The 26,819-nt window shown below is 55.6% G+C and overlaps 1 protein-coding gene across 1 annotated transcript in view; it reads right to left on the bottom strand.

Annotated features, from left to right (window-relative positions):
- ACOT11 (acyl-CoA thioesterase 11) overlaps nt 1–26,819 on the bottom strand; it is a 96,480-nt gene that overhangs the window by 20,637 nt on the left and 49,024 nt on the right. Inside the window, exons 4-5 of the mRNA XM_077779785.1 lie at nt 1,673–1,880; nt 705–774 (exon numbers count right to left, since the gene is read on the bottom strand). Of these exons, the coding sequence (XP_077635911.1) occupies nt 705–774; nt 1,673–1,880 (278 nt within the window). The remainder of the gene's footprint in view (nt 1–704; nt 775–1,672; nt 1,881–26,819) is intronic.

Below are 26,819 nucleotides of genomic sequence, written 5' to 3'. Positions count from 1 at the left end.
AGGGGCAGAGAGAGTAACACACAGAATCTGAAGCAGGCTCTCAGCTCTGAGCTGTCAGCACAGAGCCTGACATGTGGCTTGAACCCATGAACCACAAGATCATTACCTGAGCTGAAGTTGGACACTTAACCGACTGAGCCACCCAGGTGCCTCGGTATAAACATTTTAAAAGGCAATTACAAAACAAAACAAACTGCAAGGTAGTGAGCTCCTCATTCTTGGAGACATGCAAGCAGAGGCTGAATGGTCCAAGCTTCTGGCTCAGGCTTTTCCAAGGGACCTTGCCTAGGAAACTTCCTACAGTCCAGTGACCAATGACCCACAGAGAATGTCCAAGTTCAAAAAGATACGCACTGTTTAAGACTATCCCCTTCCATTTTGCAGATAAGAAAACTGAGGCCCAGAGAAACTGACTTCCCCAAAGCCACACAGCACCCCGTGATGCTGCCTCAGCAACGTCCAACTCCAGAGCTGGCCGCGGGCACCCACCCCGTAGCACCCAGCAGCAGGCCAGCTCCCAGCCCATCCCTCTCCCAGAGCCCCAGTGCACGGGCTACTGTCTGCTCTGCAAAGGCCCTCAGTCAATCAAGTCACACTCCAGGGTTCCATGTGGCTCGCAGGCTGACCAGGCGGGGAGAGGGAGGCGGAGCCGTGGGTTGGCGGTGGGCAGGCCAGGGGGACCAAGGAGCAGGAAGGGCACTTACCTGATGGTCCGCTCAAAATAGATATCGTCCATGGAGGCGGTGACGCAGGGGCAGCCAGCGTGCCTCTCGGCTGGCATCGGAAGAAAGCCTCGGGTTAGCATCATCCCCGTGTCCCCAGGCCTCTGAGCAAATGCCAGGTGGCCCCAGCTGAGCTTGTGCCTCCTTGGCCACACCCACCCTTCTCTACTTTGATCACCCGGTTACTACGCCCTGACCCTGCTCATCTATCCAGGTTCTGTCTGTCTGGGGTCTCTCCCTTCCGCTAGGCTGCAAGTTTCTTGAGGGCAAGGACTTTTGCCTGTCTCGTTCACCGTGGTGCCCCAGTCTGGGAGCGGGGCCAGCACAGCAGACACTCCGTGAGTAGCTGTTGAATGAACGTAGGATCACACTGGGCTATTCTACTTCTCAGCCCGCTCAGGAGCCCACAGTCCGTCTGCGCAGTCTGCTTCACCCACCTTTGTTTCCTTGCCTTAGTCGCTCTTAACGTCAGGACTGCGCTCACCACCTTGGTCCCTCTGCAATCCCTCCCTCCCCCGTCCCCAGGACTGGGTCAGGGCTTCTGGTCTGTTCTCCCACAGATCCAATGCTGACTCTCTCCCAGGGCTGGGGGGCAGGTAAATCACCTATCTGTGCCCCGGCTGGACTGTGAGCTCCCTGTGGGTTGGAGAACACTCAGAGCTGCACTCTCAGGCCAGCGTCGCAGCGGCCACATTTGAAGATGCGCTGTGTCGCAGCAGGGACAGAAGGATACCGAGCTCAGAGCTGTGGGGGCTTGGGGGAGCGAGGGTGGCCCAAGAGGAGCGTGGAGAAATTGGAGGCGGCGTCTCAGGCAGCTGGAACAGTATGAGCAAAGGGCAGGGCAAGGAACGAGCGTGGCGCTCGGGAGGGACAGTGCCCGTCTCTGATAATGGAGGCCTCTCCTTTGGGTGGTGGGGCCACCGGTGGGAGGATAGCTGTGCCAAGCTCACCCGACAGGCAGGCCGTGGTGTCGATCCACTTGAGCAGCTGCCCAACGCTCAGCTCCCCGCGCTGGTTGGTGTGACAGGGCAGCACCAGCTGGCTCATCTGCACCTCGGTGGGGTTCCGGTACCCCCCGTTGTCCGCCATGGCACCGTCGCCCTCGGCGCGCTGGGCTGACTTCCGGGACGTTCGGCTTGAGAATACGGAGGCCAAGCCCTGGGAGAAGGTGGGGACGGGAGGTCAGCTCACCGCAGGGTCTCCCGGCTGCCACAGGGACACCTCCCACCGGGGCCCAACTCCAAGAGCAGCCACCACTCTCAGACCCCAGGAGGCTGGCGGGACTCTGCTCCCATCCAGCTTCCTTTTGGCCAACAAGCCCGTGTACACGGGACCTGGGACCTGAGGGAGGGGGAGGGGAATGCGCTCCTTCTCCCTCCAGCTCTTGGGCCAGCTTGTTAAAGTCCTGCCTTAGGTTGACCTCCATTCTTTTTTTTTTAATGTGTTTTTAATGTTTTTATTTATTTCTAGGAGAGAGAGAGACAGCGTGAGCAGGGGAGGGTCAGAGAGAGAGGGAGTCACAGACTGAAACAGGCTCCAGGCTCCAAGCTGGCAGTCAGCACAGAGCCCGACATGGGGCTCGAACCCACGAACCGCGAGATCATGACCTAAGCGAAAGTCGGACGCTTAACCGACTAAGCCACCCAGGCGCCCCTGACGTTCATTCTTGAAAGATTCCCCTGCCTCTGCAGGTAGGCCTGGGGAGCCCTCTAGCAGTCAAGCCCAGGGATCTATTCTCAATCAAGTATCCCAAGAAGCAGCCCTGTTTCACTCCCAAAGGGCCCTTCCTCGGGTACCTTCGTTCTGCAGATGACATCAGAGGCAGTGCTCCCCCCCCACATTGGGCGTTCCTCTGTCCTGAGCACTTGGCTTTGCTGCCTGGGAGGGCTCAGGGCCGACCCTGAGAAGCTGTCTGACCCAGGTCAAGGCTGCAGCAGCTGCCGGCTAGAGAAGCAGCAGAGAAAATCCTCAGAGTCCTGAACCGGAGGTGCAGTTTGGGCCCAGGGCCCAGCCTGCCTCAGTCCCCAGGTGGAAGGGGCGGGGGGTCCCCGGCAGTGCCCTGGGTGGGGTGGGCCGGGGAAGGAGCGGGCCTCCCATCTCTCTGGCCTGCTCTCCCCAACAGGCCATGTGTGAGAGCTGGGTGCACCTGCATGTGTGAGAAAAAGGCCACGAGTTCTAATTGTCATGGCTGATGCTGCTTGCGGCGATGATAACCGCTACTGCTGACCTTGATCAAGTGCTCGCTAAGTGTTGAATACTCTTCTGAGCACTTTGCGTGTCTGAATTCCACTTTATTCATGCAAAAAACCAACCTGAGGTCGGTTCATTGGTGCCCTCGCTTTAAAGGTGAGGAAACTGAGGCTCCTGTACGTGGCAAAGGGCAGCTGGGGCACAAGGTCTGGCTGCAAAGCCCGAGGTCCTATCCACCACCCCACACGGCCTGCTCCTGGGGCTGAGATGAGTCCAGGGCCCTGGGCCTGTCAGCAGCAAACAGTGCCACGACTCGACCCTGACCCTACCACAGCTGCACGTGGGGTCAAGGACAGCTCTCATGCCGCTGTCCATGCTCCTTGAGCAACTTCCCCCATGAGGCTCCCATCGCTAATTCGATAAATACAAGGCACACCAAGGTGACTTGTTCAAGGTCACTGACCCCCAAGTGGCAAAACTGGGATTCAAACCAGGCCTGTCTGACCCAGAACAGCTTATGGGTTCCCAGAGAGGCAACTCGTTCCCGAGAGCCCCCAGGAGTAAGGGGCAATGCCAGACACCAAGGAGAGAGAAGGGCAGCCCCAGCCTCAGCAGCCTGGGAAGAGGCCTGCAGGGTGCCAGGCTGCCAGGCTTGCAGGCCTGCAGGCGTCTGACAGGCCACTGTGGTCCAAGCAGCAGGACCCGTCGCCATGGCAACCGCTGCCAAGGCACTTCCGGCCTGCTGTGCTTCCTGCATAATGTGGCTGCCTTTCTGGGTGTGGGAGACGGTAGAGGGAGGAGGCAGGCAGATTCCATTCACCCACACTTCCCAAACCCATCCCACAGCCAGGGGTTCTGGGCAGAACGTTCCAGAAAGAAGCCATAGAGCAAGCTAGGGAAATGGGGGAAGCAAGATGCAAAGGGTAAGTGGTCAGAAGAAAGGCAGCCAGCCATATGGGGTTTCTGGGCAGTTCTCAGCATCCACACAGGGAAGCCCTACGTGCTACACCTCTGCTTTACAGACCTATTTTCACATCTGCTGCCTCACTGGGTCCTCACAAGGAAGGCAGAGGGTGAGGGCTGCTGACCCCATTTTACAAACAAGGAAAGTGAGGATAGAAAAAGCCCTAGACCCTGGTGGAGACACCTGAGTTCCCATCCTCCCTCTGCTTCTCACCTGGTCAGTCCCTACTCCCACCAGCCTCCTATTTCCTATTGTATGAAAAAGAGGCCCTTCCCTCCTTTGGACTCTACATGTCCGGAGGCAGGATCTTGGCCTTGTCCATTCCTTCCTTCCTTCCTTCCTTCCTTCCTTCCTTCCTTCCTTCCTTCCTTCCTTCCTTCCTTCCTCCCTTCATTCACCAAGTACTTCCCCTGTACCCTGGATCTAACACTGCAAGAACAAAGATAAATTGGTCCATTCCCTTTGTGCTTATGCTTAGAAGGTCCTGGCATACAGTAGGGCCTCATCAAAGGTTTCTAGAGGGACCACCAGGGACAGACTTGAGTTCAAATCCTAGCCCTGACCTTCTGGTCCCATGTGATTCCAAATAAGTCCCCTCCCTTCCTGAACCTCACCCATCACTCACGGGGTAGGCAGGGGCAGGGGAAGACTGCCGGTCCCTAAGGTGGGTCCTGTCCTGCTTTCAGGATTCTGGACTCTAACCCTGCAGGGTTCTAGCATGTCCAGCTGACATGTCCTTTGAGAAAGCTGACAAGTCTTGTCACCCTGTGAGACAGGAAATCGCACGATCTTCTGAGCAGGGCTGAGCTCCCAGGCAAACTGAGGGACAAGACCCCGCGGTGGGGGGCCCCCACGCTCATCAAAGAGAAGAGCCCAGAGCCCCTGGGCTGGAGGGCGAATGGAAGGGGCAGAGCAGCCCTGGCGGCCCCAGGCACAGCCTCTCAGACTCCAACTCGTTCCCTGGCCCCGGGGCGGTCTGCCCCCACCAGGGCTGGCCAGGCTGGCCCTTCTCCTATCCCAAGATGGGCAGGCAGCCAGCCGGGGAGGCAGGGGCGTGTGCAGCCCAGACACGCTTTGGCCAATGGGGCCCCGGCGCCAGGCCACTCCTCCCAGGGCCAGTCACGGGAGAGCAGAGGCCCTGGATGGAGTCTGGGACTAGAGCAGCCAAGACAGCTGGCAGGGAGGGCAGAGCCCGCTGTGAAGGTGGAGAGGGCACCTGGGGGTCAGAGATGTGCCTTCCCAGATGGCAAATGTGCCTGTGGCTGGCCTCAGACCACAGCAGACCTGGCCAGATTTGGTCATCGCAGACTAGGTCTCAGCTGGCTAGGCCACAGGCTCTGTGTCCCTCCTCCAGGGCCACCGCCGTGTGACAGACCCGCTGCGTCAGAGCAGGAGAGGCCGCTTCACCCAACCCCTTCACAGCTGAGGACACTGACGCACATGGAGGGACAGGCTGGTCCAGGGTCACACAGCTGAGGAGCCAGGATGAGCCCTCCTGGGCCAGGGATGCTTCTAGACGATTTGACAACAACCCCACACAAATATTCCCACCTCAATATCCTCTCTCCCCTAAGCACGAAGTCCCAGTGACCCGCCCTCCCTAAACTCTCAGGCTCGCCCTCTGGCCCGACAGCTCAGGCCCCGGCCAGGCACTGCTAGCTCACTAGACTGTGTCCACAGCCTGTCCACGGGCCTCCAGTGTCTCCACCTCCTTCTGGCTTCCACAAGCACCAGAGGGGTCTTCCCAAACAGCAAAGCCACCAACAACAACCCTATGTTTCAGGAACACGAGGTCCGGCCTTCGCAACCCACCCCCACACAAACGCATCCACTGCCCCGCCTTCCCCCTCCCCCATACACACACTGTGGGACTTCATTCCGTCCCTTAGGACCACACAGACCTTTCTGAAGAGCAAGCCAGAGCAGACACCTCCCCCTGCTCAAGACTCCTCAATGGCTCCCTACTGCTCTCAGGGTCAAGGTTCTGCTCTGTCTCCTGACAAGATGCCCAGCGGCTGCTCCCCCATTCCTCAGGGCACCACTCTCCCCCAGCTCCATCCCCCACCATGGGGGTGCCGCTTCTGCCGGGGATTCTTCTCTCCCCTATGTGCCAGGGGAGCTCTTCCTCCTCCCTCTTCAAACCCCCACCACCTCTTCCCCAACGAAGGTTGGGGCCTTCCTGGCCCCACAGCCTCATCTGTCTCCATCACAGCCCTAACCAGGCTGTGCGGTCACTGCTTTGACAGCCTCCTCCCTCATCAGGTAGGCATTCCCTTGGGACGGGGACAGACTCAGGCCTAAGCACAGAGCAGGGGGCTGAATGAAACCTACAGAAGAGGAAGAGGAAGGCAAACGCCTGTGGCAAGTGGTCCTGTAGCTGAGATGTGAAGACAGGATGGTTCAAGGGGCAGAAAGGATGGAAGAGTAGCAGAAAAGGGGGAACGGAACAACAGTGGCTCAGGGGATGGGATCAGGAGGGCAAAAAGCAGCAGGTGGGAAAGTACTAGGGACCTGTGTGGGTGGAATCAGAGGGAGAGAGGCCAGGGGTCTCTGGAAACTGGCGGAAAACTCTCAGAGAAGGTTGCGACTTAAGTTATAAGCCAGGACACTAGACCAATGAGCAGGGAGATTTTAGTGCCTTCAGGAACCATCTGGAACAGGCCTAGAGCAGAGCAGACCCACCTATCCTTGTGTGACCTCTCAACCGACCTACCATGACTAATGCATGTGACCTTGAGCTGCCCAACCTCTGTGGGCCTCAGTTTCCTCATCTGGGAGAATGGGATTATCACACGCACCTCATTGGTATGTATGTCATTGTGGGGATGACATTAAATGAGATGAAGTGTTTAGGGCTCGTAGCACACATCCACCGTATCACTGACATTTATCCAGCACTTACTGTTAGCGTTTTAAAGCTGAGTTTGGGCTTTCTACAGAAATATAGCTGGGAGAGACCCAAACACAGTTCACAACGACTGTTTACATAGTACTTTCCCACCTGAGCTCACCAGAACATCATGGCAATTCTTTTTTTTTTCTTTTCCTTTTTACATTTATTTATTNGAAACAGGCTCCAGGCTCTGAGCTGGCAGTCAGCACAGAGCCCGACGCGGGGCTCGAACCCACGAACCGCGAGATCATGACCTAAGTGAAAGTCGGACGCTTAACCGACTAAGCCACCCAAGCGCCCCTAATGTTTATTTTTGAGAGAGAGAGACAGAGCATGAGCCAGGGAGGGGCAGAGAGAGGGGGGGAGACACAGAATCCGAAGGAGGCTCCAGACTCTGAGCTGTCAGCACAGAGCTGGACACGGGGCTCAAACCCAGGAACCGTGAGGTCATGACCTGAGCCAAAGTCAGACGCTTCACCAACTGAGCCACCCAGGCGCCCCCATCATGCCAATCCTGTGAGAGGGTAAGGTTGTTAGCCCCTTCAAGAGATTTGGTGAGAATTCAAAAAGCTAGAGATAGTGGAGCTGACATACAGGCCTGTGTAGGAGACGGCAAAGTCCATGTCCCTCCCTCCCCACTTCCTGAGGGGGCAGGGACCAGAAGGCAGGCCCCAGGGGGGGCAGGGAGAAGCAGCCTTTGGCCCACGCTAGGGGCCACTGGCCGGGCCTCATGAAAGGCCCGATTGTCTGAGCCAGGCCACTCTGAGCAGTGCGAGGAAGCTGTCCAAACTAGACGCGCTGTCCCCACAATGGGGGAGTCCAGCCACTCAGAAACACCAGGGTGGCCTCCTGGAGGTTTCTGCCAGCAAAGTGGGAGCATTTGTCCACCTCCTAAATTCCCCTTCGGGCCTATCCCCATCTTCCTCCCAAAAAAGGCTCTGAGGCAGCCGGCAGGCGTACAGCACACAGCCCCCACAGGCACCCAGAGCTGAAATGCAAACAAGCTGCGGAACCAAATAAGGGAAGAGAGGATGATGTTAGGAACCCCCAGTGGCACAAAGATGCCGTAGAGAATTGCATTTCACCTTGAGATTCCCAGCAGACATANCAAGCTGCGGAACCAAATAAGGGAAGAGAGGATGATGTTAGGAACCCCCAGTGGCACAAAGATGCTGCCGTAGAGAATTGCATTTCACCTTGAGATTCCCAGCAGACATGAAAAGGCGAAAAGGGCTAGCAGTGGGTACCAAACTCGTAGATTTAAAAAGAGAGAGCTCTTGTCCATGACGCCAGCTTGAGGGCCGAGAGGAGGACACCAGTGGGCTGTCCCATAGGCTTCTGATTGTCATATAACATGAGATCATATCTTCGCTCTATAGGATAAAACAATGGTCCCTAGTGCCCTCTACAAACATCCTCATTTTACTTCTGGCTACAGGCTGTGTAGGCCCTTGACCTGCTTCAAGATTATGGGACAGGAAAGGTAGAAAATGAGACCAACATTTTGCAGTAAGCACCTCCTATGCCAGTCACTCGGTTAACGTTTATGGAGCACCTGCTACGTCACGTTCTATGCTAAGAAATTTCATGTGTGTCATCTCAGTAGTTTTTACATCTGCCCTGTGAGACCCTGTTATTCTACCCATTGTGCTGATGAGCAAACTCGGATACCTTGCTTCTGAGCAGCCCCTGGGAAGTGGTAGAGCTGAAGACAATCCCAGACCCACCAGCTGGAGTCCACATTTACATCTCTACAGAATTTTCATGGGCCTTGGAGATAGGGAAAATGGGAGAGATTCTTCTAGTCTGAGACTCAGAGAGAGGAAGCAAATGACTCCAAGTAACACAACCAGTCAGTGACCAAGAAGCGCAGAGGCCAGGGCCCTGGGTCTCCATCCAGAGCCCAGAGTCCGGTGCAGGCTGATCAGACACGGGGCTTCCCCCTTCTTCTGACAGCCACCTGTTATGCTCTCCCAGTGTGAAAGAGGGAGATGAGAGGGCCACCAACCTTCTTCTCCTGCCCTACATCCCCAATCTGATGAGGGAGGGGGGTGGGCTATGGGGCATAATTGAAACTCTGAGCTAAGGACAAGCTTTCCTCAGGGTAGCCCCATCCTTCCAGAAGCAGAGCTCCATGGGACATTTTCAGTTTAGTGTCTCCTGTAAAACTGAACATAAATGGAACTTTTATCAGCTCCTCGTCCCCAGAAGATCTCAGACAATTATTTTACCTCTCCATGCCTCAGTTTCCTCACCTGCCCAATGGGGATAATAAAAGAACCTGAAGTTACCGTGAGGATTATAAAAGACAGTGAGCCCACCAGAATGGCTTGAATCAAAATCATGGACAATAACAAGTGTTGGCAAGGATGTGGAGGAAACAGAACCCTTGTGCATTGCTGGGGAGGGTGGGATATAAAATGTTTGACCCGCTATGGAAAACAGTTTGGCAGGTCCTCGAAAGGCTGAGCACAGAAATACCACATGACTTTGCAATCCCATTCCTAGGTATGTACTCAAAGGCACTGAAAACCAGGCTCAAACAAATGCATATACGCACACGTTCACAGCAGCACTATTCATAATAGCCAAAAGGTGGAAACCATCCAAAGGCCCATCAATGGAGAAATGGATAGACAAATGGCGGTATATCCATATGACAGAGCATTCATCAGACATGGAAAGGCATGATCGATACATAAAACATGGATGAGTCTCAAAGCATCATGCGAGGTGAAACAAGCCAGACACAGAAGGTCACTCAGCGCACACGGCTCCATTTATACAAACTCTCCAGAACAGATAAATCTGTGGAGATGGAAAGCAGATTGCTGGTCGCCACGGTCCTCCTGTCCCCAGGAGGAAAGGGGAGAAACTTCTTAAAAGTTAAGGGATTTTACTTTGAAGTGATGGAAATGTTGCAACCAGATAGAGGTGGTACTTATACTAAGTCGCACTGCATTGTACACTTGAAAAGGGTTAGTTATATGTTATGAGTATTTCACCTTGATAAATTTTTTTTTTTATTCTTAAGAGACACCATTTTAGGCAAATATCAGGTAAGTCTGCTACTTTAACTTAAACATAAAAATGTCAACTGTATTTTTTAAAAAATATTGGAAGCAAGAGTGTTTAGCATGGGCGGGGGGCCGCCTGGGTGGCTCAGTCACTTAAGCGTCCGACTTCAGCTCAGGCCATGATCTCATGGTTCATGAGTTCGAGTCCCTTGTAGGGCTCTGTGCTGACAGCTCGGAGCCTGGAGCCTGCTTCTGATTCTGTGTCTTCTTCTCTCCTGCCCCTCCCCCGCTCACACTCTGTCTCTCTCTCTCAAAAATAAATATTTAAAAAAAAAATTTTTTTTAATGTTTTTCAATGTTTAGCATGGTAAAAATGTTAGGTTTCATGATTAGCTATCTAGGGCTCAGTTTCCCCATCTGTCAAGTGGGACATTTAACTAGATAGTCTCCAAGACTCTTTATAACCATGAAAGGTTTGGCATACAGGAAGAACACCTTACCAAGGTCCATGAGGCCCCACAGAGGGGCTTGCCACACCTCTCACCACAGGGCCTTTGCTCATGCCGGTCCCTCTTTCTAGAGCACTCTTCACCTCTGCAAAACCTACTCACCCCTCGAATCCATTGCCTCTTCCCCACCCTCACGATCCTGGCACCATGCGCCTCCCCTCTCTAATGCTCTCCACTCTGACAATGTTGAGCAGTTGCAACGTTGTTTTTCTTTTTTCTTTTTTTTTTTTAATGTTTATTTATTTTTGAGAGAGAGACAGAGTGTGAACGGGGGAGGGGCAGAGAGAGAGGGAGACAGAATCTGAGCAGACTCCAGGCTCTGAGCTGTCAGCACAGAGCCCAATGCAGGGCTTGAACCCATGAACCACAAGATCATGACCTGAGCCGAAGTCGGCTGCTCTACCAACTGAGCCACCCAGACGCCGCAACGTTGAGTGCACTGTGGTTGTACCTGGGTGGCCTAGACCAGAAGACCCAACCAGCAGGAGCCCTGTCTTTCTCCTCCTGGCGTCCGGAGGGCCCAGCACAGCCCCTGGCTCGCAGTGGACCAAGTGAACGAGTGTGTTCAGCGGGTCCCCAGCCTCCGCTAGCGGCATTCCATGTAGACACTCGCCCCGGGGGAAGGTGGGTCACAGGGTCGGGTGAAGTCCCTCACTAGAGGCCCACGCCCACCCCTGTGCCCTTCCCCCCTCCCCTCCCAGAACAGAGGCCTACACATCACCTGCCTCCCTCCACCCCCAAGGGTAAAAATAACCTTATCTGAAATCTGACACTGATCCTCAGCGAGGTCACCTTGAAGACTGCCCCTGTCCCACTGAGAAGCCTACCAGGGGCCAGACGGGCCAGGGTGGCATTTGCCCAATGCCTTCCCATTCATACCTCCTATCTGAGGCGTTGCCCCTGGGAAGGTGCACAGGGGACCTGAGCCTAGTGAAATCCCCAGTCCCGCCCAAGATCCCCCAGCCTCCATCTACACCGCAGCTCTTTCTCCACGGTAAGGGCGAGAAGGGCTTCGGAGATCGATTACAACTGCTTGCTTGTATGAATGGGGAGCAGGCACGGGCGGCTCTCTGTCCAAAGGTCTTCAGAGTCAGGCAGACCTTGGGTGAGTAAGTTACTAAGAAACTATTTCCTCCTTGCGGGGAGAAAAGCAAATCCCCCCACCCCATCTGCATCCAGGAGTAGCGTGAGAATTAAGGGAGGTCCCCAAACCAAAGGCACCCAGCTAACTGTGAAGTGCTGTGCACACGTGAGGGGGCAGTTGGCTGGAGGGGTAACCGCCACACACACCAGCGGCCTGGGTGTCTCACTTTGAGGAACCGGAAACGTGGGTAGCGGAGGCAGCCTGGGACAGAGGGTTCTGGAAGCGGGCAGACGGCACGTGAATCCCAGACCTGCCCTAAGGAGCTCAGGGGCCCCAGGCAACATGCTTCCCCTCCGCCCCCGCCCCCAGTTGGTCCTGTGTTCCACGGCAACGGCAACGGCAGCCGCACACACCCCTCCCTCTCTGTGAAATGAGACCAAGGAGTACTTTGCAGCGCTGTGCTGAGGAGCAAAGGAAGGAGCAAACAAAGCAAGTGCTTTGTAAATGGTGGTGTTCTGCCTCCCTTTTATTCCAGCCCTTCTTGTGAGCCTGAGGAGCGCTTGTGGGAGCGGGTCCCCGCCCTCCCGGAGCCAAGGTCTGGATGGGAAGTTGCGCACTGAGCAAGGGGACGCACCGAGGGAGCTGTGTGGGAGATGGAGGGCGAGGGACTGGCTGCGTGCGACCCCTCTGCGAGCCCCCTCATGCCCACCCCTGTCCGGGCAGTGTGCCCCCGGACGAAGGACCCATGGCCTAGGAGCATTGTTTCATTCCTCATTTATAAAACTGAAGGGGTAGGAGTGCAGAGGAGACCGAGAACGGTTGCCCTCCCGCCTTCTTTAGATATTTTCCAGATGCCGGGTTCTATGACAAGTACACCGTTCGCCTCATCTCTTTTCATGTCCACACCCAGCTCTGTTATCCGCTGTCATTATTATCTCCATCTTACAGATGGGACAATAGAGGCTCCGTAAGGGCAGAGTTGGGGCTGAAACTCAAGTCTGTTTGACTCAAAGCTGCTGGGCCGCTCTCATCTTACTGCTCCGTCCCACACGTTTGTGCCACAGCCGCAGGGCCCTTGCAGGGGACACACACACACACACACACACACACGTTCCCCTCCACTCACTGCAGGAAACAGCAATGGTAGCACTACCCATCCCCCACACTGTCCATGGTCAAGGCACTTGTCCCACTGGAAGTTCAAGTCCCAGCCGCCTGGGAGGAAGGGAGGTGGCCGCCACCAGTGAGGAAACTGCCAGCTCTAGGAGCTGGACGCTGCGTGAATCCTCAGATCTCAGGACTGCGGGGACACCTCGTGTGGGCTGGACTTCCTCTCTCAGATCCAAGAGTCTCCACTACTGTACCCCTCAGTGGGTGTCCAGCATAAGCTTGCTCACTCCCAGAGATGGGGGGCTCACTCCTTTCTGACACACACCCTTCCACTGAGGCGCAGGGCCACCTGTCGGAGCTCTCTGTGCCCCTCACACTACTGACATCTGCTTCCCCAGTGCTCCCCGCCTAGGGGCTGTTTGCTACCTCCCTCCCCCTCCCTCCAGCAAACCTCAGGAAGAGGCAGGAGGGATCTGAACACAGGCAATCTGACCCCCAGGGCCACTGGCCCCCACTGTGTGGCCCATAGCAGCCAGCCAGAGACCTACATTCATGGGCAACACCCCCATGCTAGAGCCCCCCCCGCAGTGAGGGGCCCTGCCTGGACTGAGAACAAAAGCCCAGCCTCTTGCCTCATCACAGCCTTGCCTGTGCTCCCTGACAGCCAGCCAAAACTGCTGCCCGACCTGCCTCTGGGTCACCATGGCAACAGGCACCCTTCACCTTGGAGCTGGGTACGCCAGCTCCAAGCACCCCGAGCCTTTCCAGGACGGCAAGTGCGAGAAGGAGAAAGAGCCAGAAGAGAGGAGGAGGGAGAAGAGAGAGATTAGAGAGAGAGAGGAGGGAAAGATGGGAAGAGAGAGAGAATAGGAAACCACGAGGTCACAGCACAGAGGGCCGTAGGGAACAGAGCAAGTAGAAGCAAGGAGACAGATACAGGCACTCAGCAGAGGGAGAAGCAAAGGGGCAGGGAGGCACCCCCTCCCACCTCCCCTGCTGCACACACCCCTCAGGCCTCAGCCGCTCCACCCCACCCTGCCCTCCACCCCACCCTGCCAGAGGGACCTGGCCTGGCTGGGACTTCCCTCCCCGTAGCCCCTCTGAGGCCCCAGCTCCTTCTCCAGCCCCTGCGGGCCCCCTCATGCTGAGGGATGGGGTCCTGTCCTGCCCAAGCAGGTGGGGCCCCCCTCCCACACTCAGGCAGGGCGCCCCCAATACCTCCTAGTTCTCCTGCCCACCGTGGGCCCGCCCTTCACACAGCACACCAACACTTCTGCCCCAAAGTGTTCAAGACTGGCCCAAGTAAGAGTTCTGACTTGACCCCTGGACGCGTTCCTCACACCAGCAAGGAGCCGACCAGGCCTCAGAATGGGCCTCGCAATGGAACACCAACCTCAAGGGGCTGCTTCGAAGGCCCCGAGTCGCCAGGCCAAAAGGGTAGAGACCCAGAGCTGGGCCGGGACTCTGGCAAAGGCTGCAGGGCCAAACAGGTGCATCTAAGGTTCTCTCCAGACACTCACCACACTCCAGAACCTTCCCTCTGCCCCAAGTTCTCCAGCTGCATGATGGCCTTCTCATACCCGCCCCAGGTGCCCTACTCTGTCTCGGAGGAACTCGAGAAAGGCTTGTGGAGGAGACGATGAGCAGGACAGAGAGCAAAGAAGGAGACACACAGGAAGGCCAGGGAGCTAGCGGGGGGCCTTAGCCAGGCCCCGGGACAGAAGCTGTGTTAGAACCCTAGCCGCTCCCCCGTCTCCCTGGATAACCTTAAGCCATTTACTTCAAGCCACAGGAATAGACACATTCTGTGCATTTTGTGTTTGCACAGAACATTGTAAATGCTCAATAAAAAGATGAAAATGTGAGGGGTGCCTGGGTGGCTCAGTTGGTTGAGCGTCCGACTTCAGCTCAGGTCATGATCTCGCGGTTCGTAGGTTCAAGCCCTGCGTCAGGCTCTGTACTGACAGCCAGCTCAGAGCCTGGAGCCTGTTTCAGATTCTGTATCTCCCTCTCTCTCACCCTCCCCTGCTCATGCCGTCTCTCTCTTTCTCTCTCTCAGAAATAAATAAAACATTAAAAAAAAATTTTTTTTAAACGTGAAAATGTGCTAAACTAAACCCGGAGGTATCTCCAACAGAGTACCACATTTGTCTGTTCTGTTCAACATTTGATCAAATGGCTGTAACGAAGACAAGCCCAGCCACAGATGGCCTCCCGAAAGGCTGTAACGTATAAACATAATACCAAGCGGACGAAAGGAAGATTCGTGGCATCAGCCTGCATCTAAGGTCTTCTGTCGCCCTTTAACTTATGTGGCTGCCGGGGTGGCTCTAGCGTAATGGCCGTGTCCTCACGATTTCATCCATCTACGAAGGTGACACTTCCTGCTGAAGGCCTCTGTCGCGGTGAGGGTGGCAGGTGGGGACGTGTTCAGGGCAGGGGATTCTGTGACAGGAAGGAGGCCGCCTCCAGCTGGGGTGAGGCCCAGCCCTGCAAGGGGGAGCTTGGGGGGGGGGTGGCACAGAAGGACAACCAGGCAGGAGGGGGACAGCAAGGGGGGGCTGTCATGTACGTGGCCCGGTGACGGGCCTCAGGCTATGAATCTGAGGGCTGGTGGGGCCAGAGGACAGGAGGGTCTCAGTAAAATATAAAACCAAGAACAGGGGCGCCTGGCTGGCTCAGTTGGTAGAGCACGTGACCCTTGATCTTGGGGTCGTGAGTTTGAGCCCCACGTTGGGTGTAGAGGTTACTTAAACAATAAAATCTAAAAAACCCACAAGACCAAACAGTGGTGCACAAGGTTAGAAAGAGGCCAAGAGGCCAGTTCCGGCTGGGGATCAACATCAATCTCTTTTAAAACCCCCATTCATTCCTTCAAGATGCTGGGAATACATTAAACATGTTCTCAAATGGACAGACGATAAATGAGCAAAGGGACACGGTCAGTTTAGAGAGTTCAAAGTGCTATAAGAAACAATGGATGTGATGAAGACAGAAAGTGGNGGCCATCAAGGAAGCTCCATGGCCCAGATCGGAATGCGTGACAGGCAGGAGCGATCTGGCGAGGCTCTGGAGGCACAGGGTTCCAGGCAGGGGGAACAGAGGGCACGAAGATCCCAAGGATGAACAGGGACAGGCTTGGCTGCCAGAGGAACAGCAGGGTGGCCAGTCCCAGCTAGGCCCCGTCGTCCTCTGGCCGTTCCTACCAAGGGACCAGGTACCGGTGATATCTTGGATTCCCCAGGCCAGCCCATCCACCAGCTGAATACCACCAAGTAACCTCCACCAGCACCACACAGAGCGGAGCAGTCACCCAGCCAAGCCCTGGCCAAATTCCTGACCCACAGAATCTCAAGATGCAATAAAGTGGAGCTTGTTTTAAGCCGCAGCCTGCAGAGGGGACCACAGGGAGCCTGCGTGAGCTGCTGAGACACCAAGAGAGGGTGGGTCTGGGGGTGGGGGGTGCATCTTGGTCCCAGCAGGTGAGCAGAGAAACTATAAGGGAGCAGAGGGAGGGCGGGGACGGGAGTCACAGACTAGGGACAGGGTGAGAGGTAGAGAAGTGGAAGCAGGGACCACAGAAAACTCTTGCAGAGATTTTTCTAGGAAAGGGGAGCAGGGAAACAGGGAAGTTGTTGGAAGGGGACGTGGGTAGAGGGGAGGGTTTTGTTTGCCTCAGAGGCTGGGAGGTACCCGAGTCTCATCTGGTTGCTGAGGGGACACAGCCAGTAGGAGAGGGGTCTCTTTGAGCCAAAGAGCTGCTTACAGACAGGCTGCCCGAGAATTGCCCTCTCGGGAGTTTGAAGATCCCGTTTTAGAAATCTATGGCTGCCGTCTATTGTGCCCCTACGGTGTGGCAGACCTGGTCCTTGTGGGTCCTTGAATCTCAACTCCACTCTGCGGCAGGAGTCCTCATTCACAGTTGAGGAAAGAACCTCAGGGAATATGGAAAGATCCGCCCAAGGACACATGGCCAGTAAAAGGCAGAGAGGAGAGGAACCTGGCTGACTCTGTGGGTAGAACATGCAACTCTCTGTCCCTCCCCGCTCTCAAAAATAAGTAAACATGAAAAAAATTTTCTTAAGGCAGAGGGGAGAGGCACCTGGGTGGCTCAGTCAGTTAAGCATCCAACTCTTTTGTTTTAAGTTTATTTATTTATTTTGAGAGAGAGACAGAGAGAGAGAACAAGCAGGGGAAGGGCAGAGACAGAGAGAGCGCTAATCCCCAGTAAGTTCACACTGCCAGCTCAGAGCCCAACTCAGGGTTCAAACTCATGAACCGTGAGATCATGACCTGAGCCGAAACCAAGAGTCAGGTGTGTAACCAACTGAGTGACCCTTGGTCATGGGGGTCATGGGATGGAGCCCCGCATCAGGCTCTGTACTAAGTGTGCGGCCTGCTTACAACTCTCTCTCTCTCTGCCCCTCTCTCCCACTAGCAGGCTCTCTCTGTCAATTAAAAAAAAAACAAAAAACCAGGGGCACCTGGGGGGCTCATTCGGTTGAGCATCTGACTCTTGCTTTCAGCTCAGGTCATGATCTCACTGTTTGTGAGTTTGAGCCCTACACTGGCATTGACAGTTCAGAGCCTGCTTGGGATTCTCTTTCTTTCTCTACCAGCCCCTCCCCTGCTTGCATTCTCTCTCCCTCTCAAAATAAATAAATAAACATCTAAGACACAAAAACATTAATATCTTAAATACATTGAATTGAATTTAAAAAATGTTTTTAGGCAGAGGGGAGAGTGGCTTGGGTTTTTGTGACTCCAGAGCCTGCCAGGGGTGCTGCCGGGGGGTGGGAGGGGGAAGCAGCCAGCCCTGAAGGCAGATTGCATCAGACAGCCTGTGGGACTTTGGAGACAAATCTGGCACTTTGGACATGCTCCTTGATTGCCTTTCAGGTGATATGGAGAAAAAGCTGGAAGTGGGGTGACCTCTGACCAGTCCCTCTCCCTGAGCGGCAGGGACCTCAGCACCCCAGCCATCATCATCACTCTCGCAGTGGTCCATCCAGAGGGCATAGCGGGCTGAGAAGTCCCTCCCAGTCTCCTGTGTGCCTTGCTGAGAATGTTTGCACAGTGAGACACACCTTCTCTTAGTCGTAAGCGAGAGGGGCGAGGATCAGGGAAACTCAGTCCCGGGAGGCCCTGGGGTGGTGGGTGGGGGTGCTGGCAGCAATGCTGGGCTTGCCCCTTCCCTTGCCCCAAAGCCACTTAGTCTTTGGGTCCCTTCCCCTCTCCAGCCGCCCTCCCCCACGTCCCCCCACTGCCCCCAAAGCCCATAGGCACACCACTCAGTCTTAAAACTTGGCTTCTCCGTGTCAAGACCAGCACGGTGCTAACCTGCTTGGCATAAAGCAGCCCCAAGTGACCAGGACCCTAACTGCCCCACGTTACAGACGCAGAAACGAAGGCTGACAAGGAAGTCGCCACCAGCCACTAGCCCAGAACCAGCTGGAGTCTTCTGACTCCACACGGCCCATCAGTGCCCCCACCCCACCCCTGGTTTGCAGGGGCCAGTATCCCCAGAGAAGGACAGGAGCTGGGTCCCTCCCCTCCCTAAGGGACCAAATGGAACCAGAGACCTACCTGGTTCAGCTCAGCCCTGGAGAATGCTGGAAACCCGAGGCTGCTTTAGGAAGGCCTAAGGGCCACGCCCCTCCCTGACCTCTGACCACTTCCCCAGGCTTGGGATGGGCCACACCTGGCAGGGCCACACCCCGGGGCAGATCGTAGCCTGTTCTAGAGGTCACAAACAGGAGTGGAGAGGTAGGGGGGGGGGTTCAGCGCCACTCCCCAGGCAGTGCTCATCCCATCCCAAGGGACGGGCCTCTCGGGCCCCAGCAGAGGAGTTGCGGCCGACCCGCTGGGCTTCTGAACACCCAGACAAGATAAGGCACGCATGGTGTTCCCAGACTGTGAAGTGGGTGTGCATAGGAGGGATCAGAGACTCCCTGAGCTCGGGGCCAGGTCCCACGGCTCCCTGGTGTCCCATAGATTGACAAATACAAATCGATATATTTAGATCACACAACGTGATGTTTTGATATACGTGCACACCGTGAAATGATCACAATCAAGCTGACACATCTGTCACCTTATAGTGACCCTTTTTCGGTGGGGGGATGGATGAGAACACTTGAGATTTCCTCTCAGCAGATTTCGGGTATGTGACATGCGGTTAACATGCCCCCCACGCGGCTGCACGAGGTCTCCAGAACTTCTTCTTCCTATAACTAGAAGTTCGAACCCTTTGACCAACAATTCCCCTTTTCCCCAACGATAATTTTTTTGAGTACCTGCCATGTTCTAGGCCTTTATATACATTATATAAGGGCTTTGTATCCATACTGCCATGTAATCCTCATGAAAACCCTGTGAGGGACAATTACCCTCTTGAATTAAAAAAAAAAAAAAAGGAAACTGAGACCCGAGCTGACTGAAGGGCTTCCCTCAGGGCACTCTGCCCTCAGTGCTGGAGCTGGGCTTTTGTTTTTTTCTACTGCAGAAGCTGCCTCTCTAAGAGAAATCCTTTGTGCTCAATGTCTCCTGACATTAATTAATTACTGTCTGATTTGCTGAGGGCAAACCATTATTGCTGAAGGAGCATATACAGGCAGACTGTACATGCCGCATGGGCAAGGGGGCCGGAGAGGGACTCCGCAAGGGGTCACGGCCAAATTCTCTCCCCACTGCTAATGGAACAAGTTCTTTCCCGCACCTCACGCACGACTGCCTCTGCCCAAAACGGGCTTCCTGACCTGAAAAACCTTTCGAGGCCACGCTAACCCAGCACTTCCCCCAGGGAGCCCGCCCTGTCCCCCGAGGCTGGTGAAGGGCCACCTCTGGGCTTCCGTCTGTCACGGCCTGGCCACACTCTGCTGTCATCAGTGGTGTGTCCGTCCCTCTGTCTCACCACCAGCCTGCGGGCATCTAAGGACATGTCCAGTCTGACTCATCCCGGTGTCCCCAATGTGCCAGGCTCTGGTCCTTTCCATCACGGCCCTGGTACTACCTCCTGCACGCAAGGAGGTGGCTCCTGGGGAATGGCAGGAGCTCGCAGGCCTGCGGCCAGGGAGCTACCGCCAGAGCACCTGCCCCACAGCACCATCTGTCCCTGGAGGCAGAGGACAGAGCAGACACAAGGCACAGGTCTCAGGTCCTACCCCGGCCAGGTCGGCCCAGACAAGGAGAAGAGCCATGGCACCGGGCCCCCTGTCCAGCCGTCAGACAAGACTAAATTCTCTCGCCAGCTCAGAGCAGCCCAGTGCTAGAGCCTTGGTCTTCTATGGAAAGCCAGATGAACACCACTAGCCCAGCAGAGCCACTGAGACGCTTGACCATGTGTGACATACAGTAGGTACTCAGTGAGTTAGTTTTTACCGCCTCATCCAGCCAACTGACCCTGTCTTTGAAACACGAAGGAAACTGAAGTCCAGGTGAGGTGGAAAGAGAAGGCCCAATATTTACCACGGCCAATTGTAGGCCAAGCTCCACCCAAATCTTTAACCTTGCCAATGATCTAGCAGGATTGACAGGAGCAGAGCTGGTTCACAGGTGAGGAAGGGAAGGCCTACAGGGTGACGAGAGCCAGTCTCTCTAAAGCAGGTCTCTAGACTCCTGAGCAGCTGTCCAGATGTGCCGGCGATGCCTGGCCAGGCCTGGACCAAACACCGGGGAAGGGCAGGGGTGCAGCCTCCCCTAGACCCTGGTACGTGTGAGGTTGGGGGGACAGGTGATCAGCCCCGAATCTGCATTTGCCCATGTGCGAAGCTGGGCGGTGATGGGGTGGGTGTGGGCGTGCCGGCGAGGCCACTTTCTGGAAGCACAGTTCCCAGATGTTGCCCTGGCCAGGAGAGAGGGGCTGGGAAAGGGGTGTCTCGGCCCGGCGGGTAGGGGATGCCAAGTCTTGCACCAGCCAGATGAGCCCAGGTACATCATCTCCTTTCTCCGTGCCTTGTCCGTCCCAGCGTGCTGAGCCTGCCACTCACCTTCCTATTGTGGGCTGTCAGCAGGTGGGTGGGAAGGTATCTAGGACCTTCGTGGTGCTGGCCAGACAGAGAGGAGCCATGATGCTGTGTCCCCCAGGTCTCTGAGCCTCTCTGAGCACGGTATGCAGGGACTATGTACCTTGGGACCACACAGTCTAGCGGGCAGGACAATGCAGCCTCCAACGCTCCAAACCCAAACCCTGCCTACCAGGCCCAGCCCCCAGCCCGCAGCACCTCACAGCCTCATCTCTGCCCCTTCCACCCTCACTCCCGTCCAAGCCTCCATTCAGTGGCTCAGATGCACCAAGCCCCCTCACACCGTGGAGCCTGCAACTGAATGCTGTTCCCTCTGCCTGGAATGCTCTTCCAGCTATTCCTCTAACTGTCTCCTCAACTGCCAGCGTTCTGCCTTCGTTGTCACCAGCTCGGAGAGCCCTCGCCTGACTTCTCTCATTATTCTCTCACAGCTCCCTGTTCTCCAACAATCTGAGTTTCATCTCAGCAGTGCCACTTAATAGCTGTGTAACCTTGGGCAAGTGACTCAACCTCTCTGTCATCTATGACCTTTACTCTTATTATTGTTACTGTTCAGGGCACGGATTTTCATCGTGCGTTCACTTGACTATGTTATCTCTGTGTCTTCCTCATTTGCTGTCAGCTCCACACAGCAGCCTGGGTTCCTCACAGTGAACTCAGTACCTGCCACGTGCTAGTCCCTGTGGAGGGAACAACTGCGATCAGCACAATCTCCTGAGGAGACGCCATAATTCTGGGAGCAGGCGGGATGCAGATTGGAAGGGGAAAGGATGGCTGGGCTGGGTTTTGAAAGATGAAGAAGAGTCCTCTGGACTATAAACGCTACAGATGTCTGTCCATGGCTGAGGCCAGGGTTCGCATGGGGCTCCTCAACAGGCTGAAGCTAAGGGTCTGAGTCTTGCCTCTTCTTCCAGGAAGCCTTCCAGGCATATCAGCACCCTTCTGAGCTCTCACAGTCACTCATTCCTTCAGCAGCTTTTGCACTCATACCATATGACAGGCCTGTCATTTTATTCCTACGGGTCTCCCCTCCTCACCACACAGTGGGGTCCTGAAGGCAGACAGGCCCCTGCCTTTCACTGTCAGGACCAACCTCAAGATGGTGCACAAGCCCTTCACCAAAGTCCTGAACCCCAGGATGTCGAGGGTGGTGGGAACCTCAGAGAACAACCCAGAGATGGGGAGCAATGGGGTGAAGGTAAGATTCTAACCCGGGGTGGCCAAGCATGGCCTAAAACCTCCTCATTCTCTGAACTAGACCCTCAGTGAGGCTGGGGGCCTGGCTGGGCTGGGGAAGAGAACCTCCAGAGGTCCTCAGGTTCAAGGTGAAGCGGTGGGGTCACTGCCGGCTTGGGAGCAGCATACAGGTCTGTGGACACGCGGGCATGCGCAGAGACACCTGAAGCCGTTTCTGACCTCCCACCACCCTGCTGGCAACACCACAGGGGGGCAGGGCTTCTCAGGGGAGCCAGGACAAACAGCCCCACCACCTTCCCCGGAGTAAACAAAGCTCCCGGAGGGTGACCTTGACCAGAACGGAATGCAGGCTGAGCAGAGGTTCCCAGTCTCCCGCTAGGGCCCCAGCAGATCGCTGCCTCATTCATTCATTCATTCACATGCACCGAGGGCTTGCTGGGTACCCAGCGGCAGGTAAGAGCCAGAGCCACCTAACTCCAAAACGTTGCTGTTTGCAGTGCCACAGGACACTGACAAGCCCCCTCCTCCCCCCGCAAGCCTGGGAGGCAGGCTTATGGGTTACCTGAGGCCTCCCTTCTGATCCCAGTTAACCTGGCTTTCTTTGTCCCCAATGGGTGTTTTGATTTGCTTGCTTTTCATTAAAAACAGCTTTGGTAACCACCCAGAAAACCATCCCATACTGTCCTGTATTCCCCAGGGAACTAAGAGAATTCAGAAAGAAACAGGATGAATCCAAGGAGATTTGCCTGCAGGCAATGGTCCAGGTGGCAATCAAGGCTTGAGTGTTCTCAGCCGGCCCAAGATCATCCGTGTCACCTCATGAGCCCAATTCCACCCCCATACTCACCTCTGCTCCCTGGCTCAGAAGAGCAGGCAGGAGAGCATGGGGAAGCAAAATGCTGCCTGGGCTCAGGCGCGGAATGTGTGGGCTGGAATCTCCCTCTGGGCTTTCGCTGGGCTGAGCCTCAGGCTCCCTAAGAGCTCAGACTCTGAAGCCAGATTGCCTGCGGTCAAATCCCAGCTCTGCCACTGCCTGCCAGTGCGATCCTGAGACAGCGCAAGTCCTCAACCATTCTGAGCCTCAGTTTCCTCATCTGGGATATGGGGATGATAACTGTACCTACCTCATAGAGAACTGAATGAATATATACAAAGCATTTGGTACGGTGCCTAGCGTGGCCAGCACTATATACATAGATTTGCTACTATGGTATTGTTACCTCTGTAAAATGGGGATACTGAATACGTCCCTTCTCCACTGCCTTCTCCCCAGTTAGTGATGCGCACCAACGGGAAAAAAGTCATGCCATGCACAAGTCATCGCCCTGCCTGGAAAATGCTCTCAGCCCCATGCTCGGGAGATGGGACCCAGTGGCCTCACGGAGAAGCTGCCTGTGCCCATTCATTCATTAAGCATGTCTGGGACTCTGACCATGCTCAGCCCCCTGCTGGGCACACCAAGAGTGGCCTCAGGGAACTCACTGGCTGGTGCGAGAGATGGACATGCAAATCCATCACACAATCCAGGGTGAAAAGGAGCTAATGCGAAGGCTCCCTGTGCCTTGAGAAATCTAGGGAGGCTTTCTAGAGGAGACAGCATCTAAGCTGAGATCTGAGGGCCCAGAAGGAATTTTCCAGGGGGCGGGGAGGTAGAGAGAAGCTGGGGGCCACCCGAGCAAAAAGCACAGTATGGACCACAGCGCAGAGAGGAGAACAAATGTGGTGAACTGAGGCAGCGGCAAGCAGTTCAGTAGGGCCTCTGTACTGAATGCGTAGGGGTGCGGAGAAGGAAGAGTGAGGAGGGAGAGGCAGGCAGAATCAGATTACCAAGACCCTTTTGTATTAGGTAAGGAATGTGAACATTATACTGAGGGCAGCTTGCTGAGCAGGTGAGGAATAATCACATTTCCCTATTAGAAGCACCCCTCCAGTGGAGGGGGATTGGAGGGGCAGGATGTGGAATCGGGGAGCCAGGGAAAAGGTGCCCTGGGCGGGTGAGGGTGCCGAGGTCTGAGGTGAGCGCCGTCATGCAGATGGAAGGCGGGGATAAGTAAGAGATTTACTCGCCCCTGCCCCTTTTAAAGAAGGTTTTTCCTGAAAACATCCTCAGAGGGCACCCACTCCACGCCCAGCACAACCTCTGCCAGTCTGTCCTGAACTCTTCCCCGTTTCACCAGATCAAAGGCTCCCGCTAGGCGGTGATGAACACTCAGGTCTGTCCCATGCCTCAGCATCTAATCTCCGCTCCAAAGTCCTCGTTAAGACATTCCAGAGAAACGTGGTCTGCAAGGCCACCTTGCAGGACACCTTTCCAACGGCCCACGCCTGGTCCTAAGCTTGCTCTCTGAAAGAGGTTATTGACCCCGAGAATCCGGGGCTTGGTCCCGCCACACCCTCACCCACTCACACACACACCCCCAGCCCTGTAACATCTACCAGCAATCGTCATGGCCTTCGAGCCTTGAACGCCAGCACCACACACAGCCACGGAGCTCGGTGTCCAGCAGAAACAAGCACAGCACTCCGATCGGAGTAACACACACCCCCGGAATAGAATTCCAGGCGCAGAGAACTTCCACTCGATACAGCCAGCCCTCGGGGGAGCCAGTGGCTTCTGGGGCTTGTTTGGGGCTTGTTTCTTATAATAACCCAGCCCAGGAGTTCCTCGATTTCTCCTTCAGAGAGAGCTAGAAAATGGCCCGTGGAAAATGAGAGAGAAGATGTAGAACTTCTGACTTAAAACGAAAACTTCGATTTTCTTTTGGGATTCCCCTCCCCCCCAACCTCCAGCCCCCTCTCCTTTGCCTCCAATCAGCCCCCAGCCCACCCCACTCCCTACCCTTCGCAGGTGATTTCCGACATTCTGGATCATTGCGGCCGGGACCCCACTAGCTGGTCACACCGTTGGCAGCACCCTCTGAGAGAGACACTGGTCACCTGAGCAACAGCCAGGCTCCGGCTCCAAATGAAGCCTGTCGCTTCTCCTTCTGCTCCTCCTCCCCCGAGCGCCCGCCCCTCCTGAGCCCAGCTGTTATCACCGAGTCCTGCCCTTCCTCAGACTGCCCTCTGCCCCCCTTCTCCCAGAGCACCCCCTCCCAAGGCTCCTGTGCCCGCCTGGTGGAGAGGAAGGAGGGAGGCGGCCAACTGGGCCCCAGCCACGTCAGGGGGCCCTGTGCCTGCCCACTGGGCACCTAGCCGGACATTCACTTCACTCCCTGCCACAGCCGGACTTAGTCACTTCCAGCCCACTTCCAGCCCCAGACATCCTTCTCCGGGGGTCTCTTGGCTCCAGGGTCTTTCCCAGGGGCAGGGAGTTTCCACTTGGCCATCCCCAGCCAGTTAGCCTGGCCAAACGGTCCCCAGCTTTCCATCTGTCCACAAGGGGTCAGGCTGGAAGGTGGCAGAAGGCCAGGGAACTGCCAGCAGCCTCCCGGAGAGACACCAGACCCACCTGCTAGGACTCTTCACCCTTGGGAGAGCTGCCCCCAAGTGCAGCTGCTGGCCAGCGACAGGGCACACCCCCTGTTTCCTTAAAATGAACAATGTGACTTTTCTTAAAGGGGCATCCGCCACATTCCATCCTCATGAGCTCCACAGGCTTCGGCCCCTCCCCGGGTGCCGGCCCGGGCCCTCCGTAGCCACTACCAACTTAGAGACCACCCAGATTTTCCCTTCTCCCTCTCACTCTTGCAAGAGGCTTACTGAGGAGGCCTTGACACTCACATTGGACTTTTCACGATGGGGAAAAAGATAAAGTCCTCGGTGGTTAAGAGAAGAAGGGACGGGAGACCCAGGCAGAGGAGGCGGGGTGGGCAGACGGGTCAGGGGTAATGATGAGCGCCTCACCATAACAAGCACCTACTGCATGCCAGGCCTGCTGCCCGTCCTCACTCCAACACTATTGGAAAGTCCCATGGGGAGGGTAGGTGACACGCCCCAGGTAGCACAGCTGTTGAGTACAATGCCATGTTGGAACACAGGTGAGCCCGATCTCTGCCCTTCACTGCCTCCTGCTCATTTCCCACTCACCTAATGACAGCTCCCCCTGGGCCCAAGACACCTGGGTTCTGGGCCTGGGTCTCTCACTGATGTGCCGTGTGACTTTGAACGAGTTCCCTCCTGTCTCTGGGCCTCCTTGCTCTAGGAGTCCAGGGCTTTAATGTCCATCCCTGTGAGCTCAAGGCTTCCCCTCAAGCAACTCATGGGTCCATCAGGAGTTCGGGGTCAACAGATGAGAAATTAAAGTCACACCTTAAAGGCAGAAGCAAGATGGTCCAAGGATGGCACTGAGGGCTAGGGCAATCCAGGAGGCTTCCTGGAGGAGGTGGTACTTTTGGGCCTGAGGACTGAATAGGTTTGGATAGGCTGAGAAGAGGGATGGGATATGGGGCACCTGGGTGGCTCAGTTGGTTAAGCATCTGAATTCAGCTCAGGTCATGATCTCACAGTTCGTGGGTTTGAGTCCCACACTGGGCTCTGTGCTGACAGCCAGCTCAGAGCTTGGAGCCTGCTTCAGATTCTGCGTCTCCCTCTCTCTCTGACCTTCCCCTGCTCACACTCGCGCGTGCATGCGCATTCTCTCTCTCTCTCTCTCTCAGAAATAAATAAAACATTTAAAAATTTTTTTAAAAAAGAGAAGAAGGATGAGATAGAAGGCCTGACAGGACCAGAACAGAATGCAGCACTAGGCAGTAAGGATCCTCATCTTGCGGAAGAAAGCTGGGAATCTGTCCAGGAGGACCTCGAATGCCAGGCAATAGGACCAAGGCAGAGACCTCCCTCGACTGGGAAGAAAGGCAGCCTGGGGAAGGGGCAGCTCATCTCATTGGATCCCGGCAGGCGGCCAGGGCAATTCAGGGCCCCACTGTACAGATGTGGGGATGGAAACCCAGAGAGCTTCGGAGTCCATACTGGCTCAGACTCAGTGGACTCAGTCTGATCTCCCCGCCCCCCATCTTACAGAGGGGTACACCGAAGCCCAGGGATGGAAAGTGAGCCACCCAGAGTCTGCAAGGAAGTTGTCTAGAATCACCATCCCTGACCTCAAGCCTACAGCCCTGCCCACCCCACCCCACAGCAAGGCACAAAATAAAAGAGGCTTCAGTAAGA

This window comes from Crocuta crocuta, unplaced genomic scaffold, assembly GCF_008692635.1.
Source record: "Crocuta crocuta isolate KB4526 unplaced genomic scaffold, BGI_CrCroc_1.0 scaffold168, whole genome shotgun sequence".
In the NCBI taxonomy this organism is placed as follows: Eukaryota; Metazoa; Chordata; class Mammalia; order Carnivora; family Hyaenidae; genus Crocuta; species Crocuta crocuta.
The sequence above is the reverse complement of the archived record's forward strand: the minus strand, read 5'-3'. Positions and strand labels throughout refer to the sequence as shown.